Here is a 21,239-nt window from a genome sequence, read left to right on the forward strand (position 1 = left end):
TGTTGTTGTTATGGCAATATGACAGCAAAGAATCTAACTCTGCTTAATTGTGTTCTTTTAAAGGAAGAGTATGTTTATACAGCAGCAGTAGCAAACTGCAGCATATGAATAGTTCTGTGGAAAAAAAAAAATGAAAAAAAAAATTGAAGCAACATTGCAACAACCCAGAGACTATCCAAATTTCACACATGCATATATTGAACCAAGTTTACTTTTCGCAAACTCAAACATATTTAACCTTGGTTCAGAGGCAAGTAACACTGTTCAGTGGAGACTCTGAACAATCTGTACAGTTTACTGTTAAATATATTATTCATCTTAAAATATACTAAAACTCGTTTATGACATGGAAATATACATATGATAAAGGGACTGCACAACACTGATCCATTTCAGAACTAGATACACAATGAAACATTAAGAATATTTAGATGCTCTAACATACAAACAAGCTGCTAACAATTACTGTTACCAAAGACCTACCAATGAAATGCTTGAGACCAATTCTCCATCCACTAGTAATGCTCAGCTCCTTTGCTTTATTAAGACTGACAACATTAAATTAATATCAGTTTTCTTCCTTTTTTGCAAACCCTTTCCTTCTCCACTCCTGCCTTAAACTGAAGATGCCACCGTGCTGTTCACACAACAATGTGCTGGAACACAGAACTGACCTTTTCTGAATTTGCCACCAATCGTTGATTTGGGAGACAAAAGACATTTTGTTCTTTCGCATGCCACTGAGATGGAGAATCTGCTCTTCTGCTTCCACTCTGCAACAAAAGTCTGGAAAAGTGCTTTGTCACTTGCTACATCAATAATAGTGAAACTTTCAGCACTTAAGGGAACGAGTGGAAAAACATCCTGAGACAGCTGCAGTGAAAAGCTTTGGTCTATAGTGGAATCATCTTTTATCTCATCAGTCTCAATTGGGTCTACAATCCCAAGACTGACCTGGAGTGTTTTTACCTGCTGCTCTGCATTGCCCTCACTATTCTGCTGTGGCTGAATCAGCTGCCCTTCATTCATGCAGGCGACTTGTCTCTTCCTTGCAGATTTCACAGAGAGAGAAATGGAACTCTTTGGAAAAAGCTCTTTGGGGGGTGTTGGAGGAATAAACCCATTATTAATATCTGGTAGAGGACAGGATGTTCTGTTGCTTCCCTTGAGTGGAAGCATTATGCAGTCTGTTTTCTGAAGATCTGAGGTTTCCATTTCATTTTCTTTAACCTTGAAGAAGTTTTTCAAATTCTTGCAAGTGGGCAAAGGCTGTGGCTGACAACAGTCAGATTCAAAAACTGGATCTGGCTCTTGATTAACAACAGGAGCAACTAACTTTCCTTTCAAGCAGGAGCTTACCGGAACTGATTCAGTGCCTGAGGGACTAGGCCATTTGTCTAACACATCCTGCAATCCTGGGGTGAGTTCAAATGAGCGGTCAGTCCACATGACTGGATGGGTTTTCTTGCCTAAAGCTTGCTGGCTTCTCTGGAGCTTTTCACCTTGTTCTACTAAATCCTTTGGTCTGGAGTCATTGTTACAAATTCTTAATCCTGACTGACCGTGGAATGTAGAAGGAAGATCTTCCAGAAAAGGCGGGGAGTTTGCATGATCTAAAACATCAGCTATTAGATCAGAGAATGCTAGAGACACACTGTTACGCTGCGCAGCATCCTCATGCTCTTTCTGTTTGCTACTGACATCAAACTTATTCTGAACAGGCCCTAGGTTCTGCAAAAGGCCTTCTGGAGGAAGCAAAGCCTCTTGGTTCTCCACAGGGCCCTTTCTGTCAGCTTCCGTGATGTGAACAGCTGAAAGGTCGCTGACATTGCTGAAGCTATCGTCAAACAGCAAGCTATCACTCATATTCAGGCTTGTTTTGGTGACAGGGTCGCATTCTACTTGTACAATGTACTCCCCACCAAAAGGGGAGGTTGCTTTAAGGTCTTTAGACACGCTCTCCCCTTTCACTGAATTTTGGGTCTGGTAATCTTGTAGAAAACTGTGTAGCTGGGAGTCGGTCACTGAGAAATCGCTTTCTTTAAGGCAAGGTGCAGATTCTATTTCCTTCACTACAGGCTGTAAATTAAGGCCTCCAGACTCCAAAACTTTATTACTGCAGTTCTGAGCTGTGTTTTTTGAAACGTTATTTGCTGTGATAACACTTGATAAGCCCAGTTTCCTAACTGTTGCAGCCAGCCTTTCATCAGTAGCATTCTCAGTCCGTGAAGTGCTTAGTTTCTTGGAGATTTTCTGCCGTGGTATTGCTGCCAGTTCTGAACCTCGTATTCCCTGCTGCCCTGTGATTCCAGCTGCTCCCTCCTGTTTTATTATCATCTCAGTTTGAGTATCCAACCGGAAGCTGTCTTCAAAGTCTCTGGAGTCAGAAAACGGATCAGAGGATGGACCATTGTGAACATCATCTGCGTAGCAAGCACCTCTGGATGTTACTAGAGAGTCCTTCAGAAGACCCTTAGGATGACTGTTGGCTTTCTGCAGTGCTCCAGCTTGTAACAATATTCCATTGGCATTTTCACTCCCATTTTTGCCACCATTCTCAATCTGAATATGGCAGGATTTATCCTCACTAGGACAAAAGTCCACAGGCTTCTGTATCTTGCTGCCACCACGGACATGTCCACTTCCAGAGCAGCTAGCAGTTACATTACCATGATCTGTGTCTAAAGCCATTTGCTGCTTACCAACTATTGCCTCGGCACACTTCACATCTGCTTGCATTTTAGTAATTTTATTCTGCTTACCATCAGTATTTTCATTTCTCCGTGTCCTAGCACTACCAGGTATTACTAGAGTTTCTACAATATTATGTGTCTCCTCATTGATGTGTGGAGTACCCTGCAACGTAACAGGTGCCTGAAAACATGCTCTCCCCTTAGGTACACCTTCATTAGTGGTGGCAGGCTCTGTAAACAATCCTTCCATTTTGTCTTTCCTCCCAAGATTAATTTCCCCCATCTGTATAGAATTTGAGACTTTATGAGTTACAGACCCTATTTCCATAAATTCCTTATTATTTTGGTCTGAAAAAAAATTATCTTTAGAGATGGTGGGGTGGAAAGCAGGTGGCTTTGGTATGTCCATGCTAAGCACATTTGAACCTTCAAGAAGCAAGCTCTGCAGTTTTGAAGCAGTATTTTTGTTCCTAGACCGGTTTAAATGCATGTCCATACTTTTTGTCAATCTAGAGGCTGAAGACTTTGTTCTCAATGTTGGTGTTTTTCCTTGTTCAGTAGGAAGTTCTGGAATTGCTCTCCTAGACTCCATTGTGGTTTTGACCAGAGAAATTCCTGCTACGTTTTCATTATCTCTGCATGTATTTGGCCGTTTTCTAGCACTGTACACAATATCGTCACTGCCTTCCTCTGCTTGAGCCTGTCCCATGCCTGGGACTTCACTCTCGAATCTGGAGTTTTCTGTACTACCACTAAGCTGCCTTTTACATCCCTTTTTAATATTCGATAAGTTTCCAGTCCAAGAACCAAGGCCATTACGATGTTGAACTCTGCACCCTTTTTTGTTTAACACCCTCGAAGACTCAGAAGACTCTCCATTTGATCTATGTAGTCTGTCTTCCAGTTCTGACTCACTGCTGATCACAGAGGATGTATCAGTCTCAAGAAAAGACTCTGGGTTCCACTGCACCCCCATCAGTGCCAAATCCTGCTGGAGAAGTCCCCTGGCTTCCTCCACAATGAGGGAAGCTGCTTCTCTTTCGGTTAAGCCTTTCATTCCAGCCATCCAGATGCTGCGCACAGTCCGACGCTCCTCTGCTGATTCTTCATCTTCATCCACAGCCCTACGAACACTGTGGGAAAGGTAACAGACAGATGTGAACATTCATGCACAAAATAAACAACCAACACAAGGAACCAGCACTATCCTGCTCTGTTCCCATTTCAATTAGCTTCACAGAAGCACTGTATCCAAACTATAATGCACTTAATAGGAAATAATTATTTCAGTTTTCTATATGTGAATTGATAACGATGAAAGATACTACGGGCTGCATACCCCAGAAGCATTCCCAGGTTTCTGTGTCCAAACATGTACCCCACATGAGTTCCAACTCCCTACTAGGGCAAGATCCAGGTCTGAATCAATCCGCCTCCATGCACTGTTTTCCAAAGAAACCTCAGAGGCATGACCAGACAGGTGTCATGGCACAGTGCAACAGGTACCTGACCAAGGAAGCTTGTCATTGCATGTCATTGCACTAACATGAAAAATCACATACAGTAATAAATCATCAACTCTTTTGATCACATGGTGGAGCTGCCTTTTAGAGGCAGCAAAAGGTCTCCAGAAAGCGTTAGCAATTCACCTAGGACTAAACAGTGCACTGAAAAAAGGATTAAGAAAATTTAGGTCTCTCAAACTTCTGCTACAAATAAAAGATGCTTCTATTCATTTAAAAGGTAATCACGGAACGACTGTGATCAGTCACAGAAGCCTACAAGTTACTTCTAACGTTTGGTACCAAGTCCCAAAAGGTCGCCATATTTTATTACAGGTTTCATCCTGCAACCCTTCACCTTACCAACAAACTCCTTTCTTGCCTTCCGAACTTCCTGATTTCTCACCTTTTGAATGGTACTGAATTCTTCAGAGCAGTTGCCACATCATCAGGACTGGCTTTAGCAAGATCAGCCACTGTGACAAAGCCAGCATTGTAAAGCATCCTAGCACGCTGTGCATTCACCAGAGACACTCGTACCAGGTCGCAAAGCTCCCTCTGAACCCCAAAAGTGAGGCGGCTCTGGAACTGAGAGAGCAACAGCTCCATGTTGTGCCAGCCCAGTCGATTACAGAAAACCGTTACCATTCCTGGAACACAGAAGTTACATCAATGTTTTAACTCTGGCTCCAGTTCTACTAAGCTGGATTCATTTTTCCCCCCTCATCTGAATAGGCATTCACTTTACATTTCTCACTTTCCCATTACTTAAAGAAACTAACTCATGCTTATTGCAACTATGGCTAGGAGCTGGTCTCACAGAACTCAGCTTAATCTAGAATTAACTAGTTTATCAGTGAGGTGGAAATTCTGAATGACGCTGCTTTTCCAAAGACGCTTAATCTTGAAAGAGTAAAGCACATGCATCTCCTGTAACAGGAGTCCTATGAACCAAACACACTGGAGAAAAAAAAAAAAAAAAAGGCAGAAAAAACAGTGACGAGAGGCACTAAGAAAAGCCACAGAGCTTTGAGGAACGCCATCACAGATGTCCATAAGAGCAGAACTTGGTCTGCAGAACTTCAGCTGCTGAGAACATCATAGCAGGTAGCAAAGCCTATGATAAAAGTTACAACTGCAGTTCCCAGTGCATGGGAGGAGGAAAAGAGCAGGGAAAAGACAGTTTCTTACTCACAGATCGCATCTACAGAATATGAAAATAACTGAAAGACGCAGCATCCCTCACTATTTTTACAGTGACTATAGAATACAACTTCTATCGTATCTCTTAACTACATGTCAACAGTTCATTTCACTTTTCTGAAAATTATTAACGCCAGGAATAGAGAATTACGAAACTGCTACACCAAAAAGTTATTTATACTACCAGAATTAATTTAAACTACTCTGCATCAGTTGGCGTGACCTTTTCATTTTGGGGCTTTGACTCATGCTGCAACCCACACATAGGGTTTCGCAAGATGAGCTAAAACTGTCTCAAAAATTGAAGACCCACTTAGGACTTAGGCAACAAGGAAAAAAAAAAAAAAATCTCAGTCACATGGTGGCCTGTTACTTCTACTCCTCCACAGCCTTCTTAAGGAAGTTAAGTTAAAGGTGACAACTATCTGACCTCTTGTTCTCTGGTGATAAATGACCCAGAAACTACTCATTCTGTTTTGAAAACTACAAACTTAGACTTTCCAGCCAATTAAATTTGCAACCAGGAGAAAGACATGCTAAGTCTTAGAGACCCCAAACTTTACCCACACTGAAAGGTACTCTTTCCTGAAAGGAAAGGACTTGTACTTATTTCCATACTTAGTACTGAACAAACTATATTCCTGCACAGTACACAGATGACTTCCACAGACCTCAGCGTGCTACAGCACTGCTTGATTCCACTCAGCTGGCCCCCTTCCCACAACACACTCTGTGGTTCCATCTCAAAGCAGGGGCAACCACAGATTAAGCTATAAAGCTGGAAGTGGTTTTAGAAGACTGATTGTTGTTAGTACCACACTGTGGCTATCTTATGCCTGTATGTGGAAGGAAAGAAAGCAGAGTAGTCCAAGACTCCTGGGGTATTTTGCCCAGACAACTCACCTGCATAGGTGGCAGCAGATTGCTGCAAGGATTGAAGCTGGCCACGACTACAGTTGTATTTCTTGGTCATGTCTTTTAAGGGAACCTCACTGATTAAATCCAGAAGGGCCAGACTGGTGAAAAACCTGTATAAGTAGTATACATGGAAATAAAATCATCATCCAGGGCACATTAGTGTACATGGCAAAATGCACTGTGATAGCACTGGACAGAAGGGCACTATAGCATAGCACACACAAGAAAGAGAAGATGGCTTCCAAAAACATCAGCACAAACATCTTGTGCCAGCAGTGTTCTCAGTCCAGAGCAGACCAGGTCCAGGTTCTCTGAGCTATCAGCTCACTCAGCAAGAGAGCCAGCTCCTGAAAACAGACACAGAGCCTGTCCACTCCACGTGTTATAGCCTCTAGTCTTTGCACGTTCACACCCATTTGTGGCTACCTTTTGTGGATGGCCATTTGTCTATGCTGTTTCTCTGTTTTAGCTATGATTTTGCCCTTTACAGAGCGAGCCAGAAAGCCTTCTTCAATCCCCACCAGCTCAGCCACACGTTTCATTGAAGCGGGCAGCTTCTCCCATAAGCAGAAAAACTGGTACCAGTCAATTGTGGTCCACTCCTCATACACTGGGGTGACCTAAGGAAAGTAAGAAAATGCAAAAAACTATTTCAGAGAAATAAACAGAACAGAGCTTTGGGTAAACAAAAATACAGCCTAGGGAACGTGGTTAGAGCATTCTACACACCACTCAGAGGCACTGAGTCATAACCATGTACCCAGAGGAAAGTAAAAGCTCTTCTAACCTCATTTTTTTTAATATTTGTACATCTGACTCACACGGGTACTCTAATGATTAAACAATTGGAATCTTTGTCAGATTGCTGCCTAAATCCAAGACACTAGAAGATTTTTAAGCTGCATCTTTATTCTCCTTTAACAAAAACTTTATTCTTTTTTTAACAAAACTGATAGTTATCTATCAACCTGTTAAAACCACTAGCAACCACACTAACCACTGACAAGACATCTGATAAATCAGGAGGGAACATAGATTTTGCCAGAACTCGCTGAAGCTTTCATTTACCTGGAGTAAAAGAAATCTCAACTTTTATTAACACTAACAAAAAAAGCCATGCAGAGCATTCACACACTTTTAGACAGAAAACCAATTCTGTTATCATTCAGTCAGCACAGAGTCAGTTTCAGTACAAAGAGACAAAATGTCTTCATCCCTGCATCGATATACTGCAAGATTAATTATTTTGAAATAACTAACAGTTGTTGGGGAGCATTTAACATAACACAGAATACCAGATACATAGTTAGTTGTAAATCATCCATGCCCCTTCATCTACTGAGAAGAATAAGAGTTATTAAGGTGGGGGATTGTCTTTTGTTGTTTGTTGGTTGTTTTTTTTTTTCTTTAAAGTAAGCCCTTTTCCTAGCCTAGCAAACACTTTTTTGTCTTAATCAACTTTCCTAAAATACAAGGTCTTGGAATTCAGTCTCATATTTGTACAAGTAAAAGATTCAAGCCTATGAGAACTACAAAGCATTATAGTACATAATTTCCCTGTAGCCCATAAGAAACATATGGAGAACAATTATTTTTAGAAATAAATAAATAAAGCCACCAAAACTCAATAAACCTTCGGCCTTGAAAATGAACAGACTTGCAAGAAAGTGTTTTAGGCTAGCTTAATAGAAGAGAATCTCAAGAACATTTTGTTCAACAGCATCTTTGATTTAAAATGACATTTGACAAGCTGCTGCAATTAAAAAGTACGGGTAAAAAAATATAGCCATCACTGTCTCTACCCCAGAAAATGAACATGTTTCATCCTTTTTTTTTTTTCCTGTTTTGGAGATGCAAACTGGGAAAAAATTCACTGACACATGACACAAAACAGTCCACTTTGCCTAGCAGAAACAGAACAAAACATAATGTGGTCCTCTAAAACAGAGATATGGGTACATATGGGACACTAGCAGATCCAACAAAATCTATCAGTATCAGCCAATAACTAGGTTAATGAATACAGCAAGCAGAGACAGGCACCCTCAGTCTCTTGCCTCCCCTGTCCCGTAGCTCAACAACTCCTGGAACCACCAGTATAGTCTCCTTGGAGTGAACTTTTTTCCTGGCAAGATGCCCAAATTTTGCCTTTGATTTATCAGCATGATAAAGATGATACTCTTTATACTTAAGGAGAATAGAGATGACTGTCAAATTTCAGATGATGATTGCATGACAGGCCTCTGGCAGCCGTGAATCCCAAGACGTTCACTGCAAACCCATCTTGTTTCCTCACTGATCTTCACAGGTTGATGGCTTCCTCTCCAAAGGTCTTAAATAGCATTGCTTAGCTTTTTAAGTGTATACGCACATAAATCTTGACAAACTTTGGGACACTTTCCCCTCAAAAGATTTATCATGCTCCTTCCTTTAGCCCTGGCAGCATCGCCAGGCAAGTAAACTAAATCAGAGATGAATTTCACTGTTACTGAACCAAAGAAAGGCCCGTCCATAAGAAGAAAGCAGCGTAGTTCTCTGAGGCTTTTTGTAGGCAAAATAGATGCTAAAACCCCAAAAGTTTTCTGAATCTCCAAAAGTAACCTGAGATGAAACCTGCTGATCCCAAACACACAACAAAACCAATTTGTTCCATCAAGTGTCTCAGAAAAATTACCATTATCCTATACCCAAAGCTTACAAAGTTCTGAAACCTTTTGAAGTCAGGAGTGACAGTAATGGGCTTATATGGACATGCACCTGCTTACACAACAGACACTATGGGAATAGACTAGTTCTGAAGAACATTCAATTTAGAAACTTTTCTTCATGAAGGATGGGCTAAGCAAAGCCCATAAAAACCCCTATGTTCATGGAGGCCTCAAGAACTCTGCATTGTGCTTTCTCTCCTTCCCCTAGTTTTGGCCGTACAAAATACAAAACACAGAATGAGGAACCTACCAAATAGACAATATGCAGATCATTCTCCAGAACAAAGCTTTTCATAGCTCGCTGCAGGTCAGCAAAGATTTCCATGGCTTCAATTGGTGAAAGAGAGGAGGAAAGAGTAGCTGAGCCAAGATGTGTTGGATGATACACCTTTGCTATTTAAAAAAAATAAAATAATAATAAAAAAGGCAAAAAACAAAACACACACACAGAGAAACATCTAGGTGCAAGTTTATATCTCATTTTCAGGTTGCAATGTATTTTATAGACATCAATTCTACTAACTTTTCCCAACTGCTTTTTCAAGAAGAAATAGCATATTTCTCCATTCCTTAGACAGGAAAATAGAAACAATAAAAGGGTTAGACTTGTCTGAGTCTAAACTAGCCTTTGTCAGAGGCCAGATCACAAATTTGGATCTGTCTAACTACTCAGATTAACAGTTGTGACAGCTATTTGAACAAAAGCCACTGGAATCCCATCTGCCATCCTGCCTAGGAGTTATCATTTTGAATGTTTCTTTCTTATGAGCATCAAATATCTCCTATAGCCTTTTCTTAAGAGAGATACAAATTAACCTGTAATGAGGATTCTTATTATTACTGTAAGAGTCTCATCCTTAGCTATTTTAAGAAAATATCCAAAATCAGGAAAAAGTGTAACCACGTACACCAAGAGGTTGTGAAAGAGACTTTAGCATGTACTGGTTCTTCTTCAGAACGACAAAAATCATAGTCTACAGTTAATATGCACAAATCCTGTAGTAAAAGTATGCCTTGTTTAAAGATATTTTGGGAATTTATAGACAAGGATGCATCAGTCTTAGAGGAGATGTGCAGAGAGAGGCCTTCCAAGAACACATGCATGCAAAAAACGTTAAAGCAGGTATAAAGACACCCTCCAGAAAGCTAAAAAAATTCTTGGTATACATGAATCTTTAAAACAAAAAGAAAAATGCACGGAAGTCCTCATTATAAAATTACTTTGAGCATCCCCCCAGCTGCAGAAGATTTACTGATTCCAGACTGCTAACTGCAATCACGGGGAAGAACATCAATGTTACCTTTCACACCATTGCCAGAGTCCAGAACCTGAATGAATTCATTTTCCAGCAGCCATGCCACACAAGCCTCAATAGGTCCAGTCTGTACTTTTTCTTGTGGTTTCTCATTTCCCCACTTGCTTTCTTTCAAGCTGGATGCAAGAAGAGTGCAAGAAGCGTACGTCTGCACGTCATCTGGAGTGTTGGCCACTCCCCCCACTATGATCTGTTGAAGAAAACTACTTGTTCATATTGCCAGAGTGGCAGTAGGATGGAACATTAGACTGGAGAATCAAAACAGACTGAACCATCAGATACTTAAGTTTTAAAGAGCCAGTATGAGAGGGGAACATGAGGCAAAGCAACTGCCAACCTTTAAGGGCTTTTCTTGGCAAGATGTTAGACACTTTAGGTAGAAGTAAGAGGACTAAGCTTGGAAAAGAATAAATTATAAAATCTTGATGGCAGACATACACACAGTAGCAATTTAGGTTTGAGACTAGCCCTAGGCATTTTGCTTAGCCAACATTGTGAAATTCTTTTAAAAGGTGAGAACACAAATTGCAATTGTCTGAAGACAAAAAAAGCAAACCACGAAGGAGGAGTTCTCCTAAGGCTTTCCAGCATACTTAAGTTTTCTCTTAATAAATATGAATGGTATATCCCATTGTTTTCCTGAGAGGGAATTTTTTTTCCCTTGGTTTTTGTTTTCATTTTGGTTTTCATCGAACTGCTTTTTCCTTGTGAGTCATTTCCATGTGTGCGTCTTCCACAGGACAGCAAGGTGTTTAACTAAAAACTTTGTCTTTCTTAGTTTCAAGGGATTTGTTTTTCATGTTATAAAGCAACACCACCAGAAAGGATACCCCCCCCATCTTTTAGATAGCTCTTATGTGGAAAAACACATCTAGAAATTCCATTGGTCTGCTAAAAGTTCAAAATCGATGGAATCACAACCAAGTTCTAAGTACCAGAGCAGCTTTCACAAGACAGAAAGAGCAGTACAGCAAACAAACTGTATTTAAAGAGTCTAAATTCAGTTCAAGCCCAAAAGCAACTTTGGAAAAGGAGATAACCTCACCTATGTGGAATAGCACCCACTTGGTCCTCTTCACTCCTGTGGGAACCCTACAGAGGAGGGCAGGCTAGAAGGTGTGAACTGGGTGCCACACCTGTTTGTTCACCACAAATGTATTTACAAATTTTCTATCATTTCTGTGCAAAAAAGGTAGATACATTGAGGGGCCCTACAAGGTTCCACAAATGTCATTATGGCCCAATTCAGTCTACAAAGCGTCTAGGACCAGTAATTCACAAGCATTTCCCAGTTAAGACTGTCAAGTCATGAAGTTTAAGAATTAAACTTATTTCTGCCTGCAGTCTGAGTATAAATGCAAAACAAAGCTTAGTAACCCCTGTTTGCTCACATCCTAATCTGCAGTAAGCAGAGAATGAAACATACCAAACAAAATGCTGAATACTGAAGCAAGCTGGCAGACACAAGTAATTTTCTTCTGAAGCTGCTTGGGTTGGCAAGGGAGTAAACAGAAGGAAAAGAAAGTGCACAGAAACCATCTGCCAATTACAAGAGTGCAAGCACTGTTCTAATCCCTCTCCATGTACCCTGTACCTCAAGTATTGCTCTTTTCATGCTAGAAGCAACACCTTCCCCTTCTCTTCTAAGCAAACAACTGCAAACAGGCTTGAGAGATCCCTGAAGTAGAGCAGTTCCTTTTGATCTTTCTGAGGGCTTGCAAACTAAAATGCTCTCACCTATAGGAAAAGAAAAGCAACCAAAACAACAAAACAAACACACAAAACATTAATGACTTCAGTATTGCATCTTAGCACTGTGATAGCTATTTACTGTTCATCAAGGACATATTATTGGAATGGAAAACAGTGGGTATTTTTGGAAAAAAAAAAAAAAAAAAGAGAAACTTCTTTACAACCTTGAACAGTGTATATCCCTTGCTATGCAAGAACTTCACAGATGCATAATACTTAAGAACTAAAAGCAGAGCAAACTTCAAAGTTACATTAGGCTAGTCAGGGTCTTGCCAAATCAGCTAAGGAGCTTTTATAGCCTCTCTGTGCATCTGCCTTGCTGCTGAACCACTCTCGCTCCTTGTTCTGGATTTGACTAGAGCTATAATATACAGTGGCATCAATTTTTCTTCTGCACTATATTATTACATTGAAAAGATTTTCAAAAGCAAGAAGAAAACATAAAAGCTGTGCACAGCACTTTGACGGTTTGTGTTAAGTCAATCAGCCTCCACCCCCGAAATGAAATAACACAGACACCGAAGCAATTCAGAAATCCAAAGTTGTTAGTCTAAGTAACTATGCATTCTCTGAACTTTCATAGACACATGTATATACATACACACATACATATAAAATCTTAAGTATCCTGAATGTTTTCCAGTAAAAGTACATCTAAATACACCTTACCTTAAAATTCTTTATCAGACATTAAGTTAATCCCTAACTACTGAAATTCTCTGGACATAAAAAAGGTTCCAGAGCCATGAAACAAAAATAAAAATAATGGGCCAATTCCTTCAACAAGATAATAGTACACACTACCCATGGAAAAACACAGTGGTCACATACAGGAGATTTTTTTCTACAAAGCCATCACAGAGAAACTAGGTCCCTGGGAGACCTAGCTAGTTAGAAGCTTTGCCAGTTGGCACAGGATCAATGAATTAGGGGTAGGACAAGCTTGCCCTTGACTAAGAAGAAAGCATTAGATTTGGTTTAGCTGGACAGTAAATATCATGATAAGTTTATGATAACTTGTTAAGATTTAAGCGTATGTAGCCTGGACACTAAGGTAATTTTGGTAGTGGGTATCTTAGTAAGATTCTAGAGATGCTAAGTTAGGATAAAACCATAGCTGTGGTAGTGCTACAGTAATTAGCAAATCCAGAGGTAAGGAAAACCCAACTGCACTTAAATTTGATGAACAGAATAAATACCACAAATGCAGTGTAGGTGAGTAACTGAATACAGCTTAAACATAATTACATAAATGAATTCTAGGATGAAAGACATGCTCAGAGCATGCGTCTCCGGGATTTTTTTTTTCATTGTGCCAGGTGAAATTTTTGACATCTGCTGACCATGTTCTTTTGCCAGAGCTGAGAGTACAGAAGATGAACTGTCTGTAAGCACTGTCTTGTGAAAGCAAAGCTTATTTTGATTGTAGCAATAAAGAATGTTCATTCATTTCACATTTGAATATATATTCAGTATATAAATTGATATAGTCAATATATCAGTTCCCTCTGAAAACTGACTCTTCAGTGTGATAAATCTAACAGCAGACAGGCATGCACTTGGCTCTACATCATCTGACAGTCATGTAAGACCTGAGGGAAACGCTTTCAATGCTTTCCCCAAGATGCCATTAAGAACTTAAAGCCAATAATTGCAACCCAGTCAACAGTAAAAAAAAAAAAAAAAAAATTAAAAAAAGGGAACCAAGCTGTTCTGAGAGGGGAAGTCTAGGTTAGCATCAGACTAGACAAACACCAGAAGACTCTGGCTACCTAGGCATAAAACTCCATCAAAAATAAAAAAGGCCTTACTGTATTTCTAGGGTTTGTTTAGTGATATTGAACAGCTTTACCTATTTCACCTTGGGAACATGAAAGTTTTGATGAATGCAAAAATAATCCAATTTAATTTTCTAAAATGATGTTTTTAAATTTCCATCAAATCAGAAAAAAAAAATTAAAAATCAAAACCTGAGACAGTCCAACGCTACAATGTTGGGAGGGGAGGAGGAAATCAACCTAACAGCATTTATCTTCTGTCTCTCAGCTGAATTTCATATCCACATACGGCATTTTTTCCAGCTGAAATTGCTGTCCTCCAGTCTCCCTACTCTGTGAAAGAGTAGCAGCTGGTAATGTAGCTTTATGTTCTCATCCAAAAGACTCTGCAGAGTGGAAAAAAAATGGTACATTCATGAAGCTCATCAGCATAAAATCAACTGCTTACTGCGCAAAACACAGTCATATCAGGACTGTCAAAAAAGGGTACTAATTATTGTAACTTGAAGGGGGAAAAAAAAAGAAACTTCAAGGAATAACGTAATTTTACACCTGCCAGCTACACTCAAATGACAAAGTCTGGAAAATTTCAAAATACAGAATGCAGCTGCCCTTTTCTTCAACACATAGGGATAGCTCACAGAGATATAGGTCGCAAAATGCTCTGTTGCTATGCTACTCCGGCAAAAATAGAAAGTTAAATGTAAGAACAGTCTGCTTACAGAGGGTTCCAGCAAGTGCCAATCAAACCATCAGTAGGGCAAATCCCACTTCCTGCTTCTGTTGAACTTCTTATTTTCTACTGTGTTTACCCTTGTAAACACAATTTTTCCAAATATCATCCATGAAGATAAATTTCCATTGCAAATTAGAGTAACAGGCCAGGATTATTTTGTTGAACATCAATCAGTGTCGCTGTATGCATGAAGCCACCATATTATCTGTCAACTACTGTTCATATTTCCCTGTCTCTCTGTTGCATTACTACTTTCAAGGTCCATAAAAGTTATGGTTAACTCTACTGGAAGTTTAATAAATCCAAATCAGAACCTCAGACAACAGAAGTAGTTTGTCAGATTATGGTTGCAGACTTTAAATGCATTTCTTACATTTTAGGACTGTCCAATGAGAGTTTACTGTAAATTTTCTCACTGAAACAGTAAATGCTTTCGTAAACTGTAAAAACACGGATCACGGAATTAAGGCAAATGAACAACACAGCCTTAGAAATCAACAAGAATTCAAAGGAGAAAATAGCCGTTCCTGAAGTAACTGACGTGTAAATACCAAAGTAAGTCTCATGCAGTGAAAAGAATCCCCTGGGAATTACAATTTTTACCCCATTAATACCAAACAATTTCATCTTGATTAATGTAATCATACTGAATACCAAAGAAATTCATCACGATTAGTCACTAATTGCAAAACACTGCCCTGGATTTAATCAGATTAACACCGTTCTTAGAGAATGTTAATAAAGCCTCTGCTTACCCTCTGTGTCTACTCCTTTCCTGCCAGCCCTTCCAGCCATCTGCTTGTAAGTAAGAATGTCCAGCAGTTTGCCACCAAACATGGGAGTGCGTATAATTACTCGGCGTGCAGGCAAATTCACTCCAGATGAGAGTGTGGAGGTTGCTGCTAGGACTCTAATCAAACCTTGGCGAAAGGCTCCTTCAATGATGTCCCGTTCATCAAAAGTGAGACCTGAGGAGAGACAACTTTTACCAAATCTAGTAATGGTGAGGCTGCATTTAAGAGGTAATAATATTACCCCCAAGCAAGGGGAAGAACAAACAAACCTAATGAACATTCACCATTCAGTGTTAGGAACTAGACTCACAACACTACCTCAGTTAACTTCTTTCTAACCATGAGTGAAGTAAAATTTCACCATTATTATTCAATTGACAGTAATAGTTATAAACTAGTTTTTCTAAGGTGCTTGTACACATTGTAGCAAGATGAACAACTATTTATTACATATCTACAAGCACCACAAGTAAATAAATAAATAAAATAAAACAAAAGGAAGAAAAACAGATGTAACGAACACAGTAGAGAACTAGGATTCAGTCATTTGCTGTCCTGACCCTGGAATCCTCCTTCACTATTTCCCTTTTAGGTTACAGGTCTAATATGTATCTTTCTACATTTCCTTGAGGGCTTCAGGTCAATTTTATTCTCAATAAAGAAATCCACGCTCTAGAAGCATTTGGAATTATTCAATGCCATAGCTACTGTTCTCTCTTCCAGAGTCAGTTCTTTCTCCCAGTGAATCAACAGGTGACATACACTATTACCTACTTAAGCAATAAATAAAAAATCTACCCAGAAGCATTCCTGGCACATGCTTCTTTTAGGTTTATTTTCATTGTTATAGTTTTTCTCATCTATTTTGGTTGAGGAAAAGTTGAGGAAAATTACCCTGAAATACTCTGGCACCTTTAGGGACAACTTGAAAATGCTTGGGCATTCAGGCATCTCATAGAAAAAAAAACAAGGTATATTTAAAAAGTTGCTGTTATCCAACACAACAGAGAGATTCATCATGACAATTAGTGAATTAAAGTCTTTAGCCACAATAAAAGAATTTCAAGTTTACTTCTAACTGTGAGGTTCTCAAAGCATTTTAATTCGCTCATAAGCTACAGAAGGCTTCAAAAAGCAACCAGTAACTACAGCAAAAAGAACCCATATGACTTGACCATTACAGAATTCAAGACTAAGATAAGCAGAAATACCTGCGTGATGAAATGCCACTCCCCACGGCAAAGTACGTTGGAGCACAGAGTCCAGGCCTGAGATAGAACGCTTTAGTTGATCCAGAACCTCATCAATCCCTTCTCTGTCCACAACAACTGGGACAAGGGCTGAGTTTTTTGCAGAACCTTGAGAGAGAAAATATTTTTATAGTTTCTACTAAAATCATTAGTTGTCATTAAAAGCACTGTGCATACTACCGTCTTCTATTAACTAATTTTCTCTTACTCTCAGCCTGTTGCAAACAGTAGAATTCCCTGGCAATGATGTCTGCCAGCTTCTCACACCAGTTCTTGGATGGACAGAAAAGCAGGACTGAATGGCCATCGCAAACAGTCTCATAACACAGGCTCACAACATGGTCTTCATCTCCCTGAATCGAGAAAAAATATTTTCAATGCACTCTCACGCTGAATGGGGTTTGTAAATGCTGTCATTCTTCTGTGTCACAGCAGGAATCTTCTACTGCAAGTCAGAAACAGGAGCAAACAAAGAAGATGGAGGACTGTTATCCTAGTTTCTGTCCTGCTTTAGGAAGTCCAATCACTAGTACGACCGCATTGTGAGGACAGCCCTAGACCCACCTATGAGTAAGTCTAAACTTTTATGTCTTTATTTCAGAAATCTGTTTCTGAAGGAAGGCCACACAGTGCACAAAAAAATCACTGCAACCTCCATGTCCTAACAGCAGTGGGGAAGAACTAGGAAGAGCCCCGAGGGAAAACATGCCCCTACAGTAACTAAGGAAGGCTTATCAACTAGGATGTCCGAAATAAAAACATGAGATGTATTAGTGTGAGCACCCCCAATAAGGTGCACCCAGCAAGCACTGCTGACCAAAGACTGCAAGTGTTCAGAGCACAGTGGAAGGCTTTTATGGATACTTATGTAGATGTGCAGGCAAAACCCTACTGTTTGTAGCTTGCCTTTTTGGTTTTAAGATCCTAAGAGTTCTTGCAACTTATCTGTTTTGCCTGACTAAGCCAGATTCTCTTCCAGGAAGCAGGCCAAAGGAGGAAGACAAAAAAAGGTGAGCATATCGTGAGAAATAAAAAGCACTAAAATGCAAATGAAAGCAGGGGAGCAACAGCATATACACATCAAAAGCTTGGTAAGGATTCAGACAAATTCAGAAGTGGCGAGATCATCAAGTTCCCTTTCCTGGTCCAGTCTGAGGCACAGAACAGAAGTCTGAAGGTCCAGTGATAGATTTCAAGCCCAAGAGGATCCCTGGTCTTATAAAATAAGCCAACTCCCTTAAACCGTTGCATCATGAGCCTAGTTTAGTTCTTTCTCTCACTTAATTTAGCACCTATCCAAAGCAACTACTTCAAAAATACCCAGAAAAGGAGATGCAATATCACCTTCTCAATATGACCACATAAAAGCAAGCTTCTAGATATTCTTGTCACAAACATTTCCTTTTGTTTCTAGGATCCTTTTTCTTTGCTGCGCCATCACACTACTGATAACTGAACCTTTACTCACAAGGAGAACTGGGTGCAAAATGTTCCAAACTATTGCTGGCATCCAGCCCACATTGTCCAACTCCTACACTAGTATTACACACAGCAGTTGAAAGGACTGGGGAGAGAATTCACCCTTCAAAGACTCCACAGAAAAGGAACCCACAAGTAGGAAGTGCAAATTTCCCATTTCTACCCATTTGGTTTTTCCAAATCATTACAGTACGTACCCTTAACTTTTCATATCCTTTTCAACTGTGCAGAAGTACTAGATACTGAAAACAGATTCAGAAAAATCAGGATGGATATCTGCCTTCTAATCACTGACAAAATTAGATCATTTAGCAATTTAACATAAGCAGGTTCAATACCACATTTTAAGGCAAATAAGTTCTCCCAATGATTAATGCAAATCCCTTGGCCTAACTAGGAAATATTTACCTTCATTGATGAAAATGAAGTAGATCCCAGGGCACAAGATAGAGTGTTGGGTAAGGGGAGAATCAAGCTCTTTACCCCTATCGAGTGCTCAGAGACAAGACAGCTGCAAAGTCAACTTTGTCTTCAAGTCAGATTCAAGAAACTTCAAGAACTTGATGAGTGTGAGTGTGTTTTGGTTTGTTTTTTGTCTAAATCAGTAGAAGACAAAAAAAAAATTGTCCTGCAGATAAGCATATAATCTATGAAGTAAACAATGAATTTGCGAATGTCATCTATTTAAAAAAATTGAAAACATACCAGTAGCTTCTTTTTAGCTGTAGCTACACAAAAGGTGTTACCCCAAAGCCACTGCTCAGAATTTTGTTACCTTCGGTTGAAGCTTGGGCTGGAATTCTCGCACTAAATTCATGGAGGAGTCATAAATGTTGCTGCCAATTTTCACCCACTCCTTGAGGGGCACAGGGCGAAAATCCGTACAGTATAGCTCTGCATCTAACCATGAGGCTAGAAGTCCCAAGTTAGGGAGGGTAGCGCTCATGCCTACTATCTGTATGCCACCAAAACCAGGACTGGTCATCTTTGCCTGTCTGGAAGTGGTTAAAAGAAAATGAAAGTTAGTGACAACACAGGCTACTGTTCTGGAAAATAGGATTCAGAAAAACTAACTCAATCTACTTCCTCCCAGAGTCTAAAGTGCAAAGGTAACTTTTTCAGCTTCTTGAAAAAGAAACAAGCCATACTCTACTCTTAGCAAACACAACGTTAGGTTATGCATTGATAACTAGATAATTCAACTTTTTATCATTTTCAACCTAAACTTTAAGCTTCTTTAGGTAAAAACAGCCATAAACTGACTGCATATTTGGAGAGACTGAAAACAAATAAATAAATCAACTATTTCCTTGCCATTAACAAAACCACAGAAATAAATGAATGGTCCAGTCTCCACTGTAGTCATTCTAAGCTTAAATGCCTTAATTGAAACACTTCCATTTGTTTCAATTTCAGGACAAATAATAGTAGACTATGGTCTTCCTAGAGCTGGGAGCCAAAGCCCGTAGTTCAGCAACTAAGAAAGCAGCTTTAGTTCTCAAAACTGCTGAACAGCAGCTTCCACTAAAGGCAGTGAGAAGTAATGGACTTTTAACAGACCTGAAAACCCAAACCATTAATTTAGATACCCAAATGTATATTTTAATTCAGACTTTTACATCCACACAATGCTGGGGGGGGGGGGGGGCATGCTTCTAAGGCTATGTTTAAAAACTACTGATTTGCATTGCACTGAGCCACAAACTGTGACTTTAAAAAATAAAAAGGTCTGACAAATCAATGTAAGCTCAGAAACAGCTTGAACCTCCTGAGAAGATCTTGGTAATCCTGGCAAAGACAGGAGAGAGGAAACAAAGCTAGCCAGAAGCTAGAGTAAAAAAGGCCAGTCACTAACAAGACAGAAATAAGGAAGATGTGGAGAGACAGAATCTTTCTTATCCAAGTTCTTCAAGCATTTGCTAGTACAGCTCTGCCATCTAGGTTGCAGATTTCTCCCCCTAAAGCAACTTTTGACCTTCAAGGATTAAAAACTTGCCAGCTCCACAACACACTCTTTGGGGAAGAGAAAAATCTGCTGCAGAATTTTTTCTGAGTCTGCAAAAGCCTCGCAGAGAAGCAAGAGCACCCATGCTGGCACCAGCCATCAGAGAACATTATCTTGGTGCAAAGACTCAGCTTTATACTTCAGTGGGATGTCTAGCTAACCACTTAAAAAGCTCTTAAAAGCACTGGTCATTCTGATAATCAGTCAGGCTGGACAGTGTTTAAAGAATTTGAATAAAGGAGCTCCCATTAAACAACAGGAAGAAAAGGGTACCACGGATTTGGGAGGACATTTGAGAGAAAATGTGGTTTTCAGCTCCAGAAATCTCAAGTGGATTCCAAAACAAAAATAGCTTGCTTCACATCAAGTCAGTCATATGGGGAACCACTGTCAACTTGACCATGACAGAGATGGAGGATCTGGGCCCTAGCGCCTATACGGTGAAGGCTGAAGCACGGTGGCTTCCCAGGAACATTCCTTGATGCATCTGTCCCTTTTTCCTGACTAATGTTTTCTCCTTCCTGCTTCAAAGAGGAAAGCAGAGAGTGGACTTGCACCTGTGCTGCAGCTACATGATAAGCCAAGGCAAAAGGAGTGGCAAAGCCACACATGCTGCTCTAAAGTGCACTGACTTCCAGTATTTATGGGGAGAATATGAGAAAGTCAGAGGCGATTAGACCCAGATTACTGCTGGATCCTGGAAATTAGGATGGGAAATACTGGCTAAAATATCCAGTGGAGAGCCAATGTAGAAATGGCAGTTCCCCCATCACTAAACAGGTAGTCTGTGCTTAGCCCAGCACTGGTACAACTCACAAGACAGGAAGCAGCAGAGAAAACTGGCAAAATCTGGCTTTTGGTGTTAAGGGAACAGTTAATTTTGACTCTTGTCTCAACACCACCAATAAAGATTAAGATCAATACACCATCTCCTCCATTTGCCTTTGTCTCTGTTCAGGCACTATGGAGTCACAACAGTTTGGTGCTGAGGATCTAGACACTGAATTCTTAAAAGCCTCTAAAGCTCTTCTGAAACATCTAATCTGTTCCCCAGTGTCCAATCAGTTGTGCTAAAGGCAAGAAACCACGCAACCACTAGGCCAAT

The 21,239-nt window shown here is 39.9% G+C and overlaps 1 protein-coding gene across 1 annotated transcript in view; it reads right to left on the bottom strand.

Moving 5' to 3' along the window:
• The window catches only part of POLQ (DNA polymerase theta), a 53,372-nt gene that overhangs the window by 22,897 nt on the left and 9,236 nt on the right, over positions 1 to 21,239 (bottom strand). The window contains exons 5-15 of the mRNA XM_086464607.1: positions 18,905 to 19,124; positions 16,859 to 17,003; positions 16,612 to 16,758; positions 15,362 to 15,574; positions 11,935 to 12,077; positions 10,326 to 10,530; positions 9,275 to 9,417; positions 6,743 to 6,936; positions 6,302 to 6,426; positions 4,602 to 4,845; positions 675 to 3,826 (exon numbers count right to left, since the gene is read on the bottom strand). Of these exons, the coding sequence (XP_086320733.1) occupies positions 675 to 3,826; positions 4,602 to 4,845; positions 6,302 to 6,426; positions 6,743 to 6,936; positions 9,275 to 9,417; positions 10,326 to 10,530; positions 11,935 to 12,077; positions 15,362 to 15,574; positions 16,612 to 16,758; positions 16,859 to 17,003; positions 18,905 to 19,124 (4,931 nt within the window). The remainder of the gene's footprint in view (positions 1 to 674; positions 3,827 to 4,601; positions 4,846 to 6,301; positions 6,427 to 6,742; positions 6,937 to 9,274; positions 9,418 to 10,325; positions 10,531 to 11,934; positions 12,078 to 15,361; positions 15,575 to 16,611; positions 16,759 to 16,858; positions 17,004 to 18,904; positions 19,125 to 21,239) is intronic.

Source organism: Leptosomus discolor, chromosome 1 (assembly GCF_034619465.1).
Source record: "Leptosomus discolor isolate bLepDis1 chromosome 1, bLepDis1.hap2, whole genome shotgun sequence".
In the NCBI taxonomy this organism is placed as follows: domain Eukaryota; kingdom Metazoa; phylum Chordata; class Aves; order Leptosomiformes; family Leptosomidae; genus Leptosomus; species Leptosomus discolor.